The 18,881-nt window shown below is 41.0% G+C and overlaps 1 protein-coding gene across 2 annotated transcripts in view; it reads left to right on the plus strand.

Annotated features, from left to right (window-relative positions):
- Nucleotides 1-18,881, plus strand: part of Mdn1 (midasin AAA ATPase 1) — a 118,104-nt gene that overhangs the window by 10,087 nt on the left and 89,136 nt on the right. For both annotated transcript variants that reach the window (XM_006537476.3, NM_001081392.1), the window contains exons 5-18: nt 72-264; nt 1,599-1,841; nt 2,263-2,394; nt 3,367-3,470; nt 4,316-4,430; nt 5,631-5,815; nt 6,754-6,835; nt 7,731-7,826; nt 9,542-9,654; nt 11,099-11,247; nt 12,331-12,391; nt 16,343-16,554; nt 17,439-17,539; nt 18,459-18,603. In XM_006537476.3, the coding sequence (XP_006537539.1) occupies nt 72-264; nt 1,599-1,841; nt 2,263-2,394; nt 3,367-3,470; nt 4,316-4,430; nt 5,631-5,815; nt 6,754-6,835; nt 7,731-7,826; nt 9,542-9,654; nt 11,099-11,247; nt 12,331-12,391; nt 16,343-16,554; nt 17,439-17,539; nt 18,459-18,603 (1,931 nt within the window). The remainder of the gene's footprint in view (nt 1-71; nt 265-1,598; nt 1,842-2,262; nt 2,395-3,366; nt 3,471-4,315; nt 4,431-5,630; nt 5,816-6,753; nt 6,836-7,730; nt 7,827-9,541; nt 9,655-11,098; nt 11,248-12,330; nt 12,392-16,342; nt 16,555-17,438; nt 17,540-18,458; nt 18,604-18,881) is intronic.

Below are 18,881 nucleotides of genomic sequence, written 5' to 3' on the forward strand. Positions count from 1 at the left end.
AAGTAGGGACCTACTTGGAGGTCTTGCTGTGTCTTTTCTGTGGCAATTCATGGACCTTTTTTCCCTCTTAGGTTGTTAGAAGAGGCTCAGCTACAGGATCTGGAGAAGGCCTTGGTTTTAGCCAACCCAGAAGTCTCCCTTTGGCATAAGGGAGAGGAACCTCAGTATATTCAGGGGCACCTAGTTTCAGCTGACCTCTCTTCCAGTGTGGCAGCTGTCTGTGGTGTGGTGCTCCCTAAGCTATCCTCCAGTCCTGGAGAGCAGGTATTGTGGCCTCACCAGGGGTTGTGCTCCATAAACCATCAATATGCAGTTTCTTTGGTCAAGGTCCACGAATCATGTGTTATCCATATTGTGTTTGCTAAAGTGATGTTCCATTTTAGAAGTGTTTAGGTGAGAAATGAAGATAAATTCATCCCTGAGTTTGTCCTGTATATTCTCTTCATCTCTTTTAAATCTGAAAGTAGAAATATAATGTCATCTGTGTGATGCTTTGAACTTTAGCAAAATTTGAAGCTAGGCATAGTTACATAGGCAGGCCTGTGATCTCAGGATTGATAAAGAACAAAACAATAAACCAAGGCTGGTGTAAAAGAGACTTAAGGATTGAAGCTTAAAAACATATATTGGCTAGGCCAGGATCACTCGACAACAAAAGACTGCAGTTCTTCCTGTACCTGAAAACATCAGATGCATTGAAACATAATGTATTCTCTCTGTGCCCAGATTTTTCCCAGCTAGCTCTCAGTCTGTGCATTCTACATCTATGCAAGAGGTGCATACTTAACATGTACTAAACATATAACTAGGCTGCTAGTTCCTGCATTGTTGATTTTTTTTAAACAAATTTTCTTTTTAATTATTATGTGTACATGTGTGTGCCTATGTGTATGTTTTGTGCATCACATGAGTGCAGAAGCCCATAGAGGTCAGAGATTGTCTTGGATATCCTGGAACTATAGTTAATAGTCTCTGCACTGCTAATGTTGAGTATAAAATGTTAGCATATGGAAAGTGGAATGGAAAAAAAAATCCACTGGTTACTGATGAGGCTCTTAAATATATTTAGAAATTGTCCTTGGACTGGAGAGATAACTCCAGTATTAAGAGCAGTTACTGGGCCTACTTAGTCCTAGCACTCAGGAAGCAGAGGCCGCCAAGGCTACAGAGTTGAGGCCTTGTCTCAAACAAACAAAAGCATTTTCTGCTCTTCCAGGGGAACAGCATGCAGTTCAGTTTCCAGCATCTACAGCAGACAGCTCACAAGCCTGTGTGTGATGCCAGTTCCAGAGGATCTGGTGCCCTCTTCTGGACTCCATAGGCAGCAAGTACACATGTGGTGTACAGACACACACACACAGAATGCCCATACACATAAAATAAAATGGTATCAGTTTTTTAAAAATAAAAAGGGCACCTCACACTTTTGCTCTACACAAAAATAGTTTTTAAAACATGCAGAGCATATCCTCCTGAGTTTGGCTCACACTCTTGTTATATAATGTAATGTCAGTAGAAGCATTGTTGAAGAAATTAACTGTGTTGTTTGTGGGAAGGGCTCTCCTAATAGTCTTTCCATTTCTCACATTTCTTCTTAGGCAAGTGACAGGAGTTCTTCCCTGGAACAGGAGCTGGCTCTTAAGTCCTTTGTGTTGGTTGAGTCTGTGTGTAAAAATCTTCAGCTGCTAGCTGTTTCAGTGGCTTCTCAAAATGCTGTGTTGTTGGAAGGACCAATAGGAAGTGGCAAAACCTCCTTAGTTGAACATTTAGCTGCAGTGACTGGTAGAACGAAACCTCCTCAGCTTCTCAAAGTCCAGCTTGGAGATCAGACAGACAGCAAGGTAATTAAGAAATGGCAAGTATTGCTGGTTTGGTTTGTTTGCATATATCAGCATTCTAATGTTTTTGCTAAGGGAACATAGAAATAGTTATTGCCCTTGTTTCTGACTTTTAGAGCAAGCTTTGTAAACCTCACATGCCTTCTTCCCTTGTTGAAATTTCATACGACTGTTTTGTTGTTGTTGTTGGTTTTTGTTGTTGTTTTTTGTTTTGAGACAGGATTTCTCTGTGTAGCCCTGGCTGTCCTGGTACTCACTCTGTAGACCAGGCTGGCCTCGAACTCAGAAATCCGCCTGTCTCTGCCTCTCAAGTGCTGGGATTAAAGGTGTGCACCACCACTGCCCGGCTCATACACACACACACGTCTTTTCAAAGCCTTGCTATCTCAGGTGTTTGATTTCTCTAATTCACCTCTTTCTACAGATGCTACTAGGCATGTATCGCTGTACAGATGTCCCTGGAGAGTTTGTATGGCAGCCTGGCACCCTGACACAGGCAGCCACAAAAGGTTACTGGATCCTTCTGGAGGATATTGACTATGCTCCTTTGGATGTGGTATGACGTTTTGCACTTTACTCTGCACATTTTGTCTTTGAAGAACGTTTTGTCCACAGCGCTTGGGGGGTGTTTTGGTGTTCTGAGTTTTACATGATACATTTTAAGAAGCTCATTCCTAGTTACCTACTCTGACTTGAGAACGTGGGTTTCTTCACTTGTCTTGTGTTGCACAGAGTGTTTATTGAGTTTTGTGCTGACTTGATAGTGATTAAGTAAAGTGAGCTGTCTAATGCTTGATGGGAGCAGTTAGTGATACAATTGGACCTTTGAGATCAGCTTCCCAGGAGTGGCAGCTATAGAAGAGGGCTACAAATGGCTCAAATGCTTGTTTTTTTGAGATGCTTTTGATTATACAGTTGTGTTCCTGTTGATCTCAGATTGACATAGCTCTTTCCTATGCAGTCATTATAGGAGCATGCCACAAGGTGGCTTACTTCTGCAGTTAAGTGGCGGTCTGTGTTTCTTCTGAAATCCTTAAACTATGACCAAAGGTGAAGCTCTACATTAAGTGTGTATTGAATTGTAAATAACTGGAGAAGACAAATAATGGTTATGTGTTGGGAGGGGCATTCCTCTCCCACCAAATCTAGCTGGTTCTGGCTCGTTCTTTATGATTTAGTGAATCTTTTTATCTTTGGAGCAGGTTCAGTGAATTCTTCTGAATTAAGCTTATCATGCTTTTTTGGCCATTTGCATCTGTTGGTTTTAAAAGTCCTAAGTCCTGTGTACATCCTACTGTCTTGATTTTTTTTTCTGGACCACAGTAGCACTCAGTGACTATTGAGTTAATAAGGTGTACTGGAGTGCAACTTAGAAAACAAAAATGGATTTGATTTCAGTTTGCAGTGTGAAGAAAACTGGATGGAGCTTACTTTAAGGATATGTCCATCATTTGGACATAAGTGGTGTTTGCTTGTTTGCTTATCAACTCTGTCCCCATGACTTTATCAATGGGGTTTTGTGATTTAGGTTTCTGTGTTGATCCCTCTGCTGGAACATGGAGAGCTTCTGATTCCTGGCCACGGCGACTGTTTAAAAGTAGCTCCGACATTTCAGCTGTTCGCAACCAGGAGGTATGTGTGACTCTCTGTCCTGATTCTCAAACCAGGTTCGATCTTTGTTTTGCTGAAGTCATTTATTGCTGAAGTCATTTATGCTTCAAAGAAACATCTTATCATTGATATCTAAACACACTGTGGCATTATCCCAGTGATTTAAAAACAATTTGAAAAAATTCTATCAGTACTTTTTAAAAAAAAAAGACTTGTGGGTCAAGTAACCTACCCTAATTTACCTGTATCTAGCAGTAAAATGGCAGCTTTATTTATGAATAAGGAATTGTATAGCAGTCATCCTATTTCTGATTTCACTTACCATGGTTTTAGCTGCTCAGTCAGTAGGATTTGAAAGTATTAATGGAAAATTAAATAAAAATTTACAACTTTTCGCTGGGCGTGGTAGCGCACGCCTTTAATCCCAGCACTTGGGAGGCAGAGGCAGGTGGATTTCTGAGTTCGAGGCCAGCCTGGTCTACAGAGTGAGTTCCAGGACAGCCAGGGCTATACAGAGAAACCCTGTCTCGCAAAAAAACCAAAAATTTACAACTTTCATAGTATTGTTCTAATTGGTTGTTTAGAGTTTAGTAGATTTGTTGTAGAGACTTGCTGCACTACAGGCTGTCATCAAATTCAATAAGATTCTGTTTCTCCCATGGGGATATTATACTTTATTCTTGTTTTGCATAATTAATAAAACTTTACCATTGGTTTCTATGTGTAGAATTTGTACTGTCTGGTTTCAGTCATCCGTCATAGATTTTTGGGGGAGTGCCCTGTATATGAAGCAGGTTGACTGTAACTCAATATGAAGTCTGAACCTTTCATGTGCCACTGTTTGAATTCTCTCCTTTACAATGCAGGCTCTTGAGCTGTGGAGGAAGTTGGTACCGACCAATGAATAGTCATGCTACTATGCTAGACAAATACTGGACCAAAATTCACCTGCATAATCTGAATAAGAAAGACCTGAATGAGGTATGCAGCTTTGGATAATAAGAGGCTTTTGTTTCTATTTTTCATCATGAAAATTCCAGAAGCTCCACATAGGGATAAATATAGGAGCATGCCTAAATGAAATATCCAAAGTCTAGTTCCGAAAAAGACATCTAATGCTCTGGAACTAGAGATACTGCACTTTCAAACAGAATGTTGATCTCAGCACACCTAACAATTTTTATTCTTTTTTTTTTTTCTTGGATGTTTTGTTTTGTTTTGTTTTTTTTTGAGACAGGGTTTCTCTGTGTATCTCTGGCTGTCCTGGAACTCACTCTGTAGACCAGGCTGGCCTCAGAACTCAGAAATCCACCTGCCTCTGCCTCCCAAGTGCTGGGATTAAAGGCCTGCGCTACCACTACCACCACCCCCTCCACCACCCCCACCCCGCCTTTTCTTGGATTTTTTTGAGGCAGAGTTTCTCTTTGTAGCGTTGACTGTCCTAGAATACTCTCTGTAGACCAGCCTGGCCTTGAACTCACAGATATTCACCCATCTCTGCCTTCTAACCTCTGGGATTAAAGATGTATGTCGCCACTGCTCTGTCATTTTCTGAAACTTTGTGCCCCCATTATATCTTGACTAGGGGCTGTATTCTATGCTGGCAATGTCTACTCAGCTACCTGTGACTGACAAGTTCCTTTTCTACTCCTTGCAATCTTCCTTGTCTCCCAAGCATCCCTGACCACATTGTTCATTTGGCAGACAAGGCAGATGAACCTAGGGTTTCTCTTTTATGTTAATTTCCCTATCAAACAGAAGTGAATAGACACATCCATCAATATTTTATAAAATGTTGGTTGGGTAGTACGTCTGTGATGTAGAATTTCCAAGCCCCAGGTCCAGTGCTAATCATTCCAACAGTTACACAGCTCTGCAGTGGAGAGAGAACATTCTAAACTGTTGTAGATGGCTAGTTTGTCAATAGTATGAGGAGAGGGACAAGTATAGTGAATGGGTGGGAACAAAGGGAGAATACAAAGTCCTGTGCTTGGTAAGGATTTAAATTGGTAAGAACTCTTTGGTTGACTAGTGTCAGTGGTTGATGTGCATTCCCCACCCCTGAGTTAGGGCTGGGACCCAGGTCTTTGGCCAGACTAGGACAATGTTCTTCTGCTAGATTGCTAAGATACGTTTAAGAGTCTCTCTAGCTGTGGATTGTTTTTTCTCGCCCTGAGTCAGGTTCTTCAGAGCAAATACCCAAGCCTCTTAGCTGCAACTGATCACTTGCTTGACATTTATATCGAGCTTACTGGAGAAAAACATTGCTGTCCAAGTGTTGCCTATGACAAGGCACCACAGGAAGTTTCAGAAGCTGAGAGAGAAAACAGAAGAGTGGTTCTTGAGGGAAGAGAATTATCTTTAAGGTACTCCCTTTGCTGGAAAGTTCCTAGTTAGAAGCAGATGGGCTTTATGTTCAGGTTTACAGATTAAGCACGTGGGTTGCATGTGAGATCAGATCCCTATGGGCAGGTTCAGATGCGGGTACCTCGAATGTTGTAATTCTAGCATCCTAAGTGTCTGAGGCAGGAAGATCCTCCAGGCCTGACCTGGCTGTAAACCCAAACTGGGACAGAGCTTGCATAGCTCAAAACCAGAGCTTTAGAAATTAACTTAAATAGTTGCTTGTTTGATTATTTGTTTGTTCGTTTGTATTTTTAATGTGGTGGGAGTGGTGATTGAGACAGAGTCCATTTGTGTAGCCCCTGCTAACCCAACATAGCCTGCAGATACCTCCTAGGTGTTGGGATTACAAATGTGTGTCACCATACCTGGTGCTCTTTCTGAAAAGGTCTTAAGCTTTAGCCTTTCTGGGTTTGCTCTATATAATGAGTTCTATGTCTCACCTCTCCATCCTCCGTGGGGACATATGTGGAATCAGTGGGTCCCCTAAATTTGGTAGTTCTTTCTTTCTTTCTTTCTTTCTTTCTTTCTTTCTTTCTTTCTTTCTTTCTTTCTTTCTTTCTTTCTTTCTTTCTTTCTTTCTTTCCTCTCTCTCTCTCTCTCTCTCTCTCTCTCTCTCTCGACAGGATATCTCTGTGTTGTCCTGGAACTCACTGTGTAGACCATGCTGGCCTTGAACTCATAATCTAATTTGGTAGTATTTAGTCTCTTTCCTTTCTTGTTACCTTTTCTGGTGTGGGTCAGGGAGAAACTGGAATGGTCAAGGACTTAATCTATAGTACTTTTTGCTTCACATTGGTGGAAAAATAGGGGAGACTTTAGTCATCACATAATGTGAGATTTAAGAGTACTAAATAGATTGTCATCTTGTCAGCCTATGTTTTGTTGTTTGTTTTTTAAGGGATCTGCTGAACTGGTGTAATAGAGTTGCTCATGGCTTTGACCCTACATCTTCAACAGCATTGTTGCATATTTTTCAGGAGGTAAGATGCTGTTGGTGTCTTTACTGGTTGCCAGCTTCTCTAGCTACCATTTATCTCCTTAGCTACTTAAAACTGAACTGCCTTCAAGCTAAACAGATATAGTGAATCACTTACCTAGAAGAAGTAAGGCTTTTACAGTAAAACATTGAGATGAGAGCTTGACTAAAATGGGTGTGGTTTATCACGTGCTCTAGAGCTATGGTTCTTATAGCTTATGTAACTCTCTTCATCTGTTTATCTTTGCTTTAGAGAAGTCTATGGGAACTTCAAAAAAGTAAAGCCTGGGGGAAGGGAGGCCCTGTAGGAGTAGAGCTTTGTTAATTCCCTAGAAACAAAGTAGGCTTCGTAAAGATAATGTGCTCCCAAAACACTAGTTGAAGGGAGAGCCACAACCAATCTGGTTTGCATTCTTTCAGTGTATGTGCTAAAGGTAAGTTACTTTGAATAGAAAGCAACCTCTTTTGCAGTACATATTCTGTTTTCTGAACCTTAAAATGCTTCGTGGCCTCCTTCATTCTTTCATTCAGTTTGTCAAGACAGGGTTTCTCTGTGTAGCCCTGGCTGTCCTGGAACTCTTCCTGTAGACCAGGCTGGCCTCAAACTCAGAAATCTGCATGCCTCTGCCTCCTAAGTGCAGGGATTAAAGGTGTGCGCACCACTGCCCGGCTTTAAAAAGATTTTTAATTTTATATGTCTCTCTTTCTATCTATGAGTTCCTAGATACGAATGTAGCATTGAATCCTCTGGCTGTACAGTTAAAGACAGTTGAGAGCTGTCCAGTGTTAGTGCTAGGATCTGGATTCAGGTCCTCTGCTAATGCAGTACATGCTCTTACGCACTGTTCCATCTTTCTTGCCCAATGTGTTACTCCTGTTCCCTTGGTTGTCTTTACTAGGCTATGGACTGTTTCACTGCTATGCTTTCTGAGCAGACAAAAAAACTGAGAATGGCAGAGGTTATTGGGAGCAGACTGAACATTTCTAAGAAAAAGGTATGTGCTTGCATGTTGAAAGAAGGCTGGGCTGCTTTGCTAGGGTGTTGATTCCTCTGTAGACATGAATGGCCTTTTACTCCCAGTCAGCGATAGTACCTTCTTAAAGTGACTTTACTCCCATCTATGTAACTTTAGACCTCGTTTCCTAGTGTTTCTGTGAATATCTTGTTTTCAGAGTAGAAACACTCTCAGGAGCATTGAGAAAGTGTGTACTTTCATGTACAAGTTTTTCTTTCTGTTTTAGTTTTATCTGTTTATTATTTTTTTAGGCAGTGCCTCACTGTGTAGCACTTTCTGGTCTGAAACACATGATCTGATTAAAGACATGTGCCAGAACCGCAGCTTACTGTTTTTCTTTAAAAATGAAAATAGTTTCAATGACTGGTACTAAGTTCTCTAGGTTTAGCCCTTAGGTTGTGGGGATAGCTTACCTTTTACTTTTTAAATCAAAATGTGTGGTTTTGAGGGGCTAAACTTGCAACCCAGTGATAGTATGTGTGCTCAACATTGATGAGGTCCTGGATTTGATGTCCAGAAGGTGATACATGTACACTTTTTAAAGGTGAAAGCCTTTGAGCAGTGGAATTGGTGGTATTGAAGCCTGCAGAAAGGCTGGGTTAATCAAGGCTTTCTTACTTGAACTATCACAGCAGTAATTGTAATAGTAAAGTTGTTTGTTGAGCTTTTGCAGTAGATTGGTTTGGTCTCAGACCGTGGGGTACCCTCCTGAAAACAGCTCGTAAGTGTGTTCATCTCAGTAAGCAAAGGCTGCGAAACACCACTGGGATTGGCTTAGATGGGTCAGTGTTTCCTGTGCTGATTGGGAGGAGAGGGCTCCTGTAAATATTTTGCCCATTTATTCTAGGCTCAAACCTGAGCTCTTATCTGGGTTCTTTGTAAGAAGGTAAGAGATGAATGGTTATTTTTTGACTTACAGGACGGCTGCTGCAGCTTTTCTTTCTCTAGAGATAGACCATGGAGTCTTACTTTATAGTTAGAAATGCAAAGTCGCCAAAAGCATAGTTAAAGAACAATTGAATTTTTATGTTAGGAGTGGATTTTCCTTTCCTCTAAGCCCGTGGTAAATGTCAGTGTGTTCACTTTCATCTAGGCAGTATGCAGTAAAGGGTAGAGTTTCTCTCCTGTTGCTATGCATGGTACAGTCCCCTAGCAAAGCAACTTAGGGAAAGGGTTTTTTTGGTCACAGTTTGAAGTGGGAGCCCCATCACTGAAGGGAAATCGCAGAGGTGGGAGCTTGAGAGAGCTGTTCAGATTGTATCTACAGTCAAGGAACAGAAAGCTTTAATCAATGTTGGTTCTCAGCTTGCCGATGTTTCTACAGTGCAGGGCACCTACCCAGGGAGTAGTACTGCCCAGAGTCAAGGTGGCTCTTCTCACATCAGTCAGCAGCATCATGACAGTCCTTCATAGGCATGGCCAGATACTTTGTCCTCTGGGTAACAGTGACAATTACACTAGCTGTCTTTGGTACCACTCCTTGGATATGTGTGCAGTGTTAAGCATTTTAAAAACTTGGAAAGTAAAAGAAAGTAAGAACGCAGAAACCCTTGATGTAATGCTAACTTGGGTATCTTGGAAGTAGACACTACTTTCATGGTGAAGCATTGCTGAGTTCATTTAGATACTTTGGCTGAAGAAATGTTTAAAAACAGGAAGATTTTTAACTTAATTGAAATCTTTCTTTCCCACAGGCTGAATTTTACTGTAAGCTTTATAAACCAGAAATTGTCATTAATGAGCTAGACGTCCAAGTAGGTCGAGTGCGGCTTTTACGGAAACAAAGTGAAGTTGTTCGAATTCAGAAGTAAGTAGAATTCACTAGCTGCAGATTGTGTGAACAAAGCATGCCTGGGCTGGCAGATCTCCACTCTGCTGTGTGTTGGAGGAATAGTAATTTTCCAAAATAGGTTCTAGGGATGAGATATTGATAGCTGTTAGCAGCTTGGAACTGATAGCAGCCCTTGATCTGACTTAGTACGATTTATGTAGTGAAATACGCTCAAGTATATATCAGGCTGTCCTGGTGTATACTTTTCTTCAAGGCTAGGATCAAATAAAATTCTAAATAATGTGTATAGGAAATGTGTTTTTGGCATCTCATGGTGTTTAAGTTACAACCAATCACACCAGCCATTGAAGTAAGCACACAACCCTGCCCACCTTCCCTACCTATCTCAAGACAAGTCATAGTCACAGTTTCTGGTTAGACCCTCAATTTTGGGGGGAAGACTTTTTTTAAAATATTTTTTAACCTTTTTATTTTATTTTATTTTTGGTTTTTTTGAGACAGGGTTTCTCTGTATATCCCAGGATGTCCTGGAACTCACTTTGTAGACCAGGCTGGCCTCGAACTCAGAAATCCGCCTGCCTCTGCCTCCCCAGTGCTGGGATTAAAGGTATGCGCCACCCCGCCCAGCTGGGGGGAAGACATTTTAACACAAATTATATAATTTTCTTTAAATACTTGAAGATACGTGTGTATCTGTATGACTTGTGTATATGGTTGTGTGTGCCATGACATGTAATGTGAACATCACAGGGCAACTGGTTGCCAGGCTTGTCATGGGCAGTAAGTGCCTCTCCCTGCTGAGCCATTTCCAGGCCCTGTATAAATGAGGAATTGAAGCTAATATAAGGGAAGTGAGTTGTTCAAGAATATGCTGTACGGGTATGTCTTATATTTTGGGTGTTCAGAACATTGCATCGTAACCACAGGTGTTATCTTGTTATATGTGTCACCAGCTGAATAGATGTTCAATATTTGTAGAGCACAGTAAATTGTAGTCTGAATGTTCTAAGAATGTTACAATATGAAGAAAATTACTCTGGGTTATTTTCTCTCTCTCTCTCTCTCTCTCTCTCTTTTTTTTTTTTCCCAAGTTTTTTGAGACAGGGTTTCTCTGTATATCCCAGGATGTCCTGGAACTCACTTTGTAGACCAGGCTGGCCTCGAACTCAGAAATCCGCCTGCCTCTGCCTCCCAAGTACAGGCATTAAAGGCGTGCGCCACCACTGCCTGGCCTGGCTCTATTTTCTCATTTTTCTTTGGATTTGTGTTTTATGTCCAACACTTAGGAAAAGCTTGAAGCCTAGATGTTTTTCTCTATTATCTTTCTGCTGGGACTTGCACAAGACTATCACTGAGCTACGCTCCTAGTTACTAAGTTTGAAGTCGGATGTTACTAGATTCTGCCCACGTCATCACGCCTGGCCTAGCTAGATTGTAACTCCCTCTTTCCTTTTCCTAGAGAGAAGTGCACTTTTGCTGCTACCCGCCCGTCCTCTGTTCTCCTTGAGCAGCTCGCAGTGTGTGTCAGTCAAGGGGAGCCTGTGTTGTTAGTGGGAGAGACAGGAACTGGTAAAACCTCCGCTGTCCAGTACTTGGCTTATGCTACAGGTAACCTTGGGTCGGGGACATAGGCCCTACGTGTAACCTGAGGAGCAGGGCCGGATTGGGTGAACAAGTAGGGGAACAAAGGCCCTGACTTGTAGCCTAGGATTGGCCTCAGACTTGGGGGCATCTTCTTGCCTTAGCCCCCTATGTGCTTGGATTATATGTGCATCACCAGGCCAGGTTTAATGTTTTTGTTTGATTTGCTTTGTTGTTGTTTTCTTCTAAATAGTAAATCTAAGGGTATTAAATTTAAAGTGGCCTCATTCCATTTATAGTCAATTTCTCTGGAAATAACCACTAGTTACATATTAACATTAATTTTTTTTACAATCTCTACATACACCCAAACATAAGCGTACATATGTATTGTTTCAAAACAAATGCAGTTGTGCTTTGTATATATGCCACACATGCTGCTTTGCTTTTCTTGTAGCTTAGCCCAGGTTGGCCTCCCACTTAGGAACCTGGTGATTCTGCCTCAGCTTCTTGGGTAACATTACAAGTGGATGGCAAGACTTGCTTATGTTTGTGCTTAATTAAGTTTATTAGACAACTTTTAAAAATGTCTTACTCCTTTTTATGGCCAAATAGTAGTATATACTCTGGGTATTTATTTAGTCATCATAGGCATCAACTTATTGAAGGATCTTTTTATATGTTGTTTGTATTTTCAACACAAGCTCTCCATGTAGATCTGGCTATCCTGGAACTCACTCTGTAGGCCAGACTAGCCTTGTAGTCACAGAGGCCTGCCTCTGCCTCTGGGACTAAAGGTATGTGTTACCACCACCCGGCTGAAGAATCATTTTGTTGGTTACAATTTTTAGATGTTAAGGAATTTAAGGCTTCTGAAATTCATAGAGAAGGTCAAAGAAAACACATGTGTGAAAACTTGCCTGCCTTCTTAAGGAATACATTGTGAGCTTTTGTTTGGTTGTTTATGTTTTTTGAAACAAGTTCTCCTTGTTTCTGGCTGTACTGGACTACTTTTCAGACCAGGCTGGGCTGTAACTCATAAAAACATGCACCATCAAAGCTTGACACCTTTAAATGTTTAAAATATGTCTTTTCCTTTGTTGCGTAAAGGCCAGCATTTGAGAGTTGTCAATATGAATCAACAAAGTGACACTGCAGACTTGCTTGGAGGGTAAGTGTGATTCACATACTACTAAAATTCTATGTTGTGTTTACTGCTAGAGTTGGGAAATGCTGTTTGCTTACAAAACTCAAGTCTGTTCTGCTTGGAGGTTGTGCAAAGACCTATTCCTCTTCTCCCATTGCAGTACAGTTTGTTTCTGAGTTAGAGTCTCACTGTAGTCTGGCTGGTCTGGAGCTAACTATAGACCAAGATGGCCTCCAGTCCACTTGCCTGATAACAGCAGTGGGCTAACTTGCTTGTGTATGTGCTTGAGGACACACGAGTGCCATAACACGTGGAAGGCAGAGGGCCAGCTGCACTGCACAGTAGTAGATTAATTTATTGCTGTGGCTTGAAGGCACCTGAATGCTGAGGTTTTCAGATTTAGCAGCAAGCACCTTTACCCACTGAACTATTTCATTGCCTATCTCTTAAATTTAAGTGAAAATGTTACATTTTTTTATACATGGAAACATAAGTTATTTCTGTAATATGTAGAAAATGGCATAAATCAAGTTTTTTATTATAGACTACCTTGTGCGTAAAATGAGAAGGCCAAAAATAACCAAAATTTGGTAATACTCAGGGAGATATGGTAATATCCTATTCCTAGGATGTGTAATTAGTTTCATGTTTTATAACTCACGTTGAATGTATTTAAATAGAACAAATATATTAAAAGTGTAAGTAGGCCTCAGTGGTTTACAAATCTTAAGGCACTTTGAAGAGCCGTAAAGCTTTTCAGATTTATACTGAGATTGCTCTCTGATTGCTAGTCTCTGTTCATGTATAGCATTACAATGCTCTTTGGGTGGGTTCCCCCCCCCCAACAGTATTTTTATTCTTTGAAAATCCCGTGCATTTTATTTTGTATGATGACCTCCTGGCTTTTCCCATCTAACTCCTTCCCATTCATTCCCCCCTTTCCTTCCTCTGGTTTTGTGTTTCTTGTTTTGGTTTTTCAGTTTTCTTTTCTCTTTGAGTCTAGTTTGTTTCCCAGCTAGTACTTGCCTCTGGTTCTTTTGTTTGATAGGTTTTTGTTGTTGGTGGTTTTGTTTGTTTAGAGAAAGTATTACTGTGTAGCTCAGGCTTGCCTACAACACTGGACTCTCCTGCCTCCACTTTCTAAATGCTGTGATTATGGGCCTGTGCCACCATACCATACCCTAGCTAGGCCTGTTTTCTATTAATATTAAATGATGAATGTCATCTAATCCCTTCTTAGAAAGCAGACTCTGGGCTCTGTTGATGTCGCAAGCAGTCTATAACTGTATATACCCCCCACCCTCTCATTTCATGTTCATCTGATTTTTGTCTTAGTACATTGAGCTTCTGGTAGGCACCACACACACCCCTTTATATTACTTGGGAGGAATGAAAACCAGTTTCCAGGAGGGTAAGGATGAGGAGAGCATAAAGACTTGGTGAAAGGACATGGGGATAGAAGGAGCAGATGGCGCCCCTAGGGGGGAAGAAGTGACTAGCACAGAGCAGTAAAGCACAGAGCAAGCGACCATTTATCAGGAGACTTTACGATCATTTATAATTCCAGAAAGTAAAGAACCAAAGTTTCTCTTTGGATAAATTGAGAAGGAAGAGAAGAGAAAGACTGAAGAAAATTAAACATAGATAAAATGTCCACTCTTCACTTCCTTGCCATGCTCAGGCCATTCTTAGGAGAAGTAACACTGAAAGGGGTGAATGGCCGAGCTCACTCAGCCGACCCTGAGTGAAGACGGACTCTTTCTTTCTGCATCGTTCATTTTCATAATTTAGCACGGTCTGTTTTCTGTCTTGATTTTCAATTGTTCCGTGTATCAGTGTGCAAACTCCTTTTCCTTTCTTGTAGCCATTTTAAGATGAGTTCTTAAATACAGCCCTAGTGTATGTCATAGGTAGCTGGTATCCTTCGTGGGGGAAGATGTTTTGGACCCATATTATATTTGGCAGAAATTTCTGAAGTTGCTCCTAAGATACCATTTCCAAAAGACACGTTGACCACTTTGCTTTAAAGTTGTGTGTAGTGTGTAGGTTGTTTCTGCATTCCTTCTTTAGCTGGATTCCTTTGCGTATCTGTGCTGCATTGATTGAAATGCTTCTCTTTTCTAAGATGCATATATAGTTTTCTTTTGTTAATTTTGGGAGTGGAGTTAAGGACTTGCTGAAGGTGATCTTCAGGCTCATGGGCTACACATCCTTCATCCTTGAGCTACACATGTGACATGTTTCTCTTCCTTCATCAGTTGACCTCTGCATTGCCTTTTAACTGAGCTTCTGTTACTAGGCTCAGCCTTTAATAAGCCAATTTTTCTTTTACAGGAAGTGGTCTCATTTGAAATACTAAGCTAATCTTTGATATCGTCTATAGACGAACAGTAACAGAGGCAGTTCTTAGTAATAATTGTCATGACTAAGTCTCTGTGTAGTCCTTTTGTCTATGGCACACTTTTCAGTCCTTTATCTGTGTTGCTTCCCAAACAGTCCTGTTGTACAGACTCCCCACCATGCACTTGAGAGAACTGTGAAGGCTAGAGTGGCTTTTTTCCCTTGTTAGATGCCGTAGCTGGTCCAGAATTGAAAGCCTGTCTTGTCTTGATGTTCTGTGTTCTCAACTAGTATAGTGCTGCCTTAGTCTGGGCCAACCCCTATTGCTTTTAAGACTGGCGCTGTTCTTTAGATGGCATGTATTTTATTTCATTTCTTTGACCTGTTCCAGTGCTTGGTCTTGTCACCTTGTCTCACCTGACTTTCTAAATCTTTTACCATCTCACAGTTACAGCAGTAGTCCCTTCAGCCTTCCTAATGCTGGGATCCTTTAATACAGGTTCTCATGGTTTAGTGACCCCCAACCATAAAGTTATTTCATTGATACTTCATTACTATAACTTTGTTTCTATTTCTAATTTTAATTATTGTTATGAATTGTAATGTAAATAACTGGTATGTTACCCACAAATTGAGAACAGCTGTTCTATGATCTTAGTGAATCACATCACTGTCTTCCTAAAATTTTCTGCTGTCTTCCCAGAAAATCTGGAACACGTCAGGTGTATTTTTGCCAGCAAGGCATTCCTAATGAACTCTGGCACTTCTCCAGCATTCTCCTCGGTGGAGCTGAGTGCGCCTCAGCCTTAGTCCCTTTTCCAAACAGTTGAAACCTATGCTGACTCAACTGTTTTCAGGCATTGGGTTCAACCACTTATTAATTATACATTATCCTTGAGTAGTATCATCTGCGTTTCACAGAAACCTGCTTAGTTCACTTCCTTGTTTAAGTCTCTTTGAAATATCCCTTCTTCAGGAAATCTTTTATCACAGCTGTGTACATTGCCAATGCCCCTATTGTTAAACCTTTGCCACAGTTAGTACCTAAGCCACTGTCTGATGGTCCATAGAAATGTTTTCTGTGTTATCTCTCTGATTAGGTGATAAACTACATCAGGCCAGGACCTTGTGGGTGTTGCTGATTCACAGCTTAACAAAGGAAAGATGCTCCATACATTTTTATTGAATAAATGAGGTTAAAAAATGCCTGTCAGTGTATTAGTGAGCGAAAGCTCGAAGTTCCTTTCTTTTACCCACCATTCTCTGCAAAGTGCTTCTCTGATCAAAGCTTAGAGCAGCTTGTCCCTGAGCCAGCAGGGTTCCGTCTTCCATCCATAGAAACTTGGTTTGTTCCATATGTGTTTATTTAAATGTGAGTGAGAGTAAAATAGATGACATTCTCTTTTGCTGGCCATTAGACATTTCAAACTTTTCTTAGTGCTTAAAATGTTTACTCTTCATCATGACTATGTCACACACTTGAAGTGTGAAACTAGATCACAGCTGAACACTGACGAAGTCCTCGGTGCTGTTAGCCATATCTCTGACTTTGATTAGTTTGCATTGTGTTGTTTCCTACTTTCTGCTTTAGGAATTTGTAAAATTACCTTTTTACCCCCCCCCCGCCCCCCCCAGGTTCAAGCCAGTGGACCATAAGCTTATTTGGTTGCCTCTACGAGAGACATTTGAGGAACTATTTGTCCAGACATTTTCCAAAAAGCAAAACTTTACCTTTTTGGGACACATTCAGACCTGCTACAGGCAGAAACGATGGCATGATCTGCTCAAACTAATGCTGCACGTACAGAAGTCGGCCAGTACCAAAGGAGGGGAGCAGAGCCAGCCAGGTAAGAGTGGGCTTGTTAAGTAAGGAGGGAAAAAGCTGAACGCTGTAGTTCTCAGGCAAAGGTGACTAGGTTGGAAGTGTTCCTGCTGCTGTGCTTGTAGACACGGTTCGTTAACGTGGCTGGATGGTGAGGGGCCCAGTAATTAGGATGGTGTATTCTCAGAAGCAGCTGGCTTCCACAGTAAACAGCTGTTTGATAGCATAGTTGTCTTTGCTTTGCTTCCTTGCCTATGAAATGGTAATAATATGAGCTCCATCAAAGGTCTTCTAAGGGGAAATACATTACATTGTGTGTACATGTGAGCTAATGGTGACTGGCACATAGCATTGTATAGGTGTTTGGACTTAGTCCTTTGCACTTTTGTCTACAATGCTTAACACTCTTGTTTTATAAGTCTTAAGGTTTTGTTTGAGAGTCGTCCTGTGTGCATATGCAGCATACTTACAAACTTAATATGTGACAACTCTAGGGGAGGAAGATTTATTTGGCTTGCACTTTAAAATTCATTTTAGTCCATCATGATGAGGAGCTGTGGCAGCAAGCAGGAGCAGTCTCATGTGTGCCGATAGGAATATACGTTGATGGGTGGTCCTATCACAGTAAGCCTGAAAGCGGAGAGCACTGGGAGTCAAGTCTCTCTCTGTACCGTGGAACCCAGGTTGTCAGACTTGATGGCCTTTACTCACTGAGGTATCTTGTCATCCGTAAAGAGCATCTCTGGGGGATTCTCACTCATCTCTGGGAGCCCACCCTGATATATGGTATTGAGAAAAACAAAACTAAGTTTAAAAAAGGCTCCTCTATCTAGGGAACTTGCATTAAAAACATGTGCCTATGGGGAGCACTCCACTTCACATGTAAGGTCATGTCTTTATTCTTTCTAGGGCTCCTTAAGGAGAAATGGGAAGCATTTGGCCTTAGACTCAACCATGCCCAGCAACAAATGAAAATGACGGAAAATGCCCTTTTGTTTGCATTTGTGGAGGTATTTTATTTATAATTTAGGTTAATGGATGTTGGTTTGATGGAGAACAGTCTGTGGAGGGTTATTTTGTATTGTCTTCGAGTTTTGCTTGCTGTTTAAGACAGAAAATACTTAACAAACAACACTGTAAGGAGGAGATGGGGAGCAGTGTTCTTCACAGTGTTTAAGTTTTTAGTGAGCACCAGGGATATGTACTGAGGATAGTGTATTCTGTTACTTCTTTGGATGATAGACCAAGTACTGGCTCCAGCATAGTTTTCCAAGTGAAAATCTGCATGTGGGTGTGAAGTGCATGTGATCCAATCAGGGCCTAGTTTGATTCCAGTCAGTGGTCCACTACTATTTGCTGTGTGCAAGTACTATCTTGATTAAATTTAGCATCAGTGATGTAGAGCTGAATAAAGATTCATTTTGATATTCTTATATAGACACTGTGATAGACTATGAATTACAAATAGTATATTGATTTGAAAATTTTAGGGTCTTGGCATGATTTTTTGGGGGTGCTCTTTTTGTCTGTTTTTGATAGGGACTCACTGTGTATCGTTGGCTGTCCTGAAACTCAGATCTGGGATCAGAGGGGTGTTCCCACCCCCGCCCCTCGCACCTTGGGTGCTTTTAGCTAATTGGATATTTTCCATCATCTGAATTTGTTGTTTGTTTATTTGTTCATCCATCTATATAACTTGTTTATATCATCTTACCTTGTAGGCTTAAAGATACTTTCTTGACCATTTTGAACATTGACAGAGTTTACTTGCCCTAACACTGCCAACTGTCGGTAGTTATTTGTCACTTAAAGTGTTGGCTTATCATGGGAACAATGTGCCCTTGCCTCTGTTCTTAGCCTAACTTGTGTAACTGCTTTTGCAAACTGAGCCTGTTTTGGAAATGCAGTCTTTAATATGTTATCTTCCAGGGTACTTTAGCTCAGGCTATAAAAAAAGGAGAATGGATCTTACTGGATGAGATTAACCTGGCTGCTCCTGAAACCCTGGAATGTCTGAGTGGCTTACTTGAAGGATCTTCTGGCTCTCTGGTTTTGCTTGATCGAGGAGACACAGGTAGCATTTAATCTCCTTGGGGTTTGACTTGGCACTAAGTCTTGGTCAGTTAAAGGTGAGATTCTTTTAGCTGGACATACTGCATTGGTCTTCCAGTGGGATTTATTATTTAGGGAACAAGTTCTTGGGCAAGTGTCTTGAAATATAACTAGGAGCTATGGGGAATGTAAAGAAGAATAAGGTAATTTGTTAAGGAATTTAAGTTGTAGATACGCAGACACTGTCCAAATATGATATAGGTTTTAGGCAATAAAAAAAAATCATTAAAAGTGAACAAA

Source organism: Mus musculus, chromosome 4 (assembly GCF_000001635.26).
Source record: "Mus musculus strain C57BL/6J chromosome 4, GRCm38.p6 C57BL/6J".
Taxonomy (NCBI): Eukaryota; Metazoa; Chordata; class Mammalia; order Rodentia; family Muridae; genus Mus; species Mus musculus.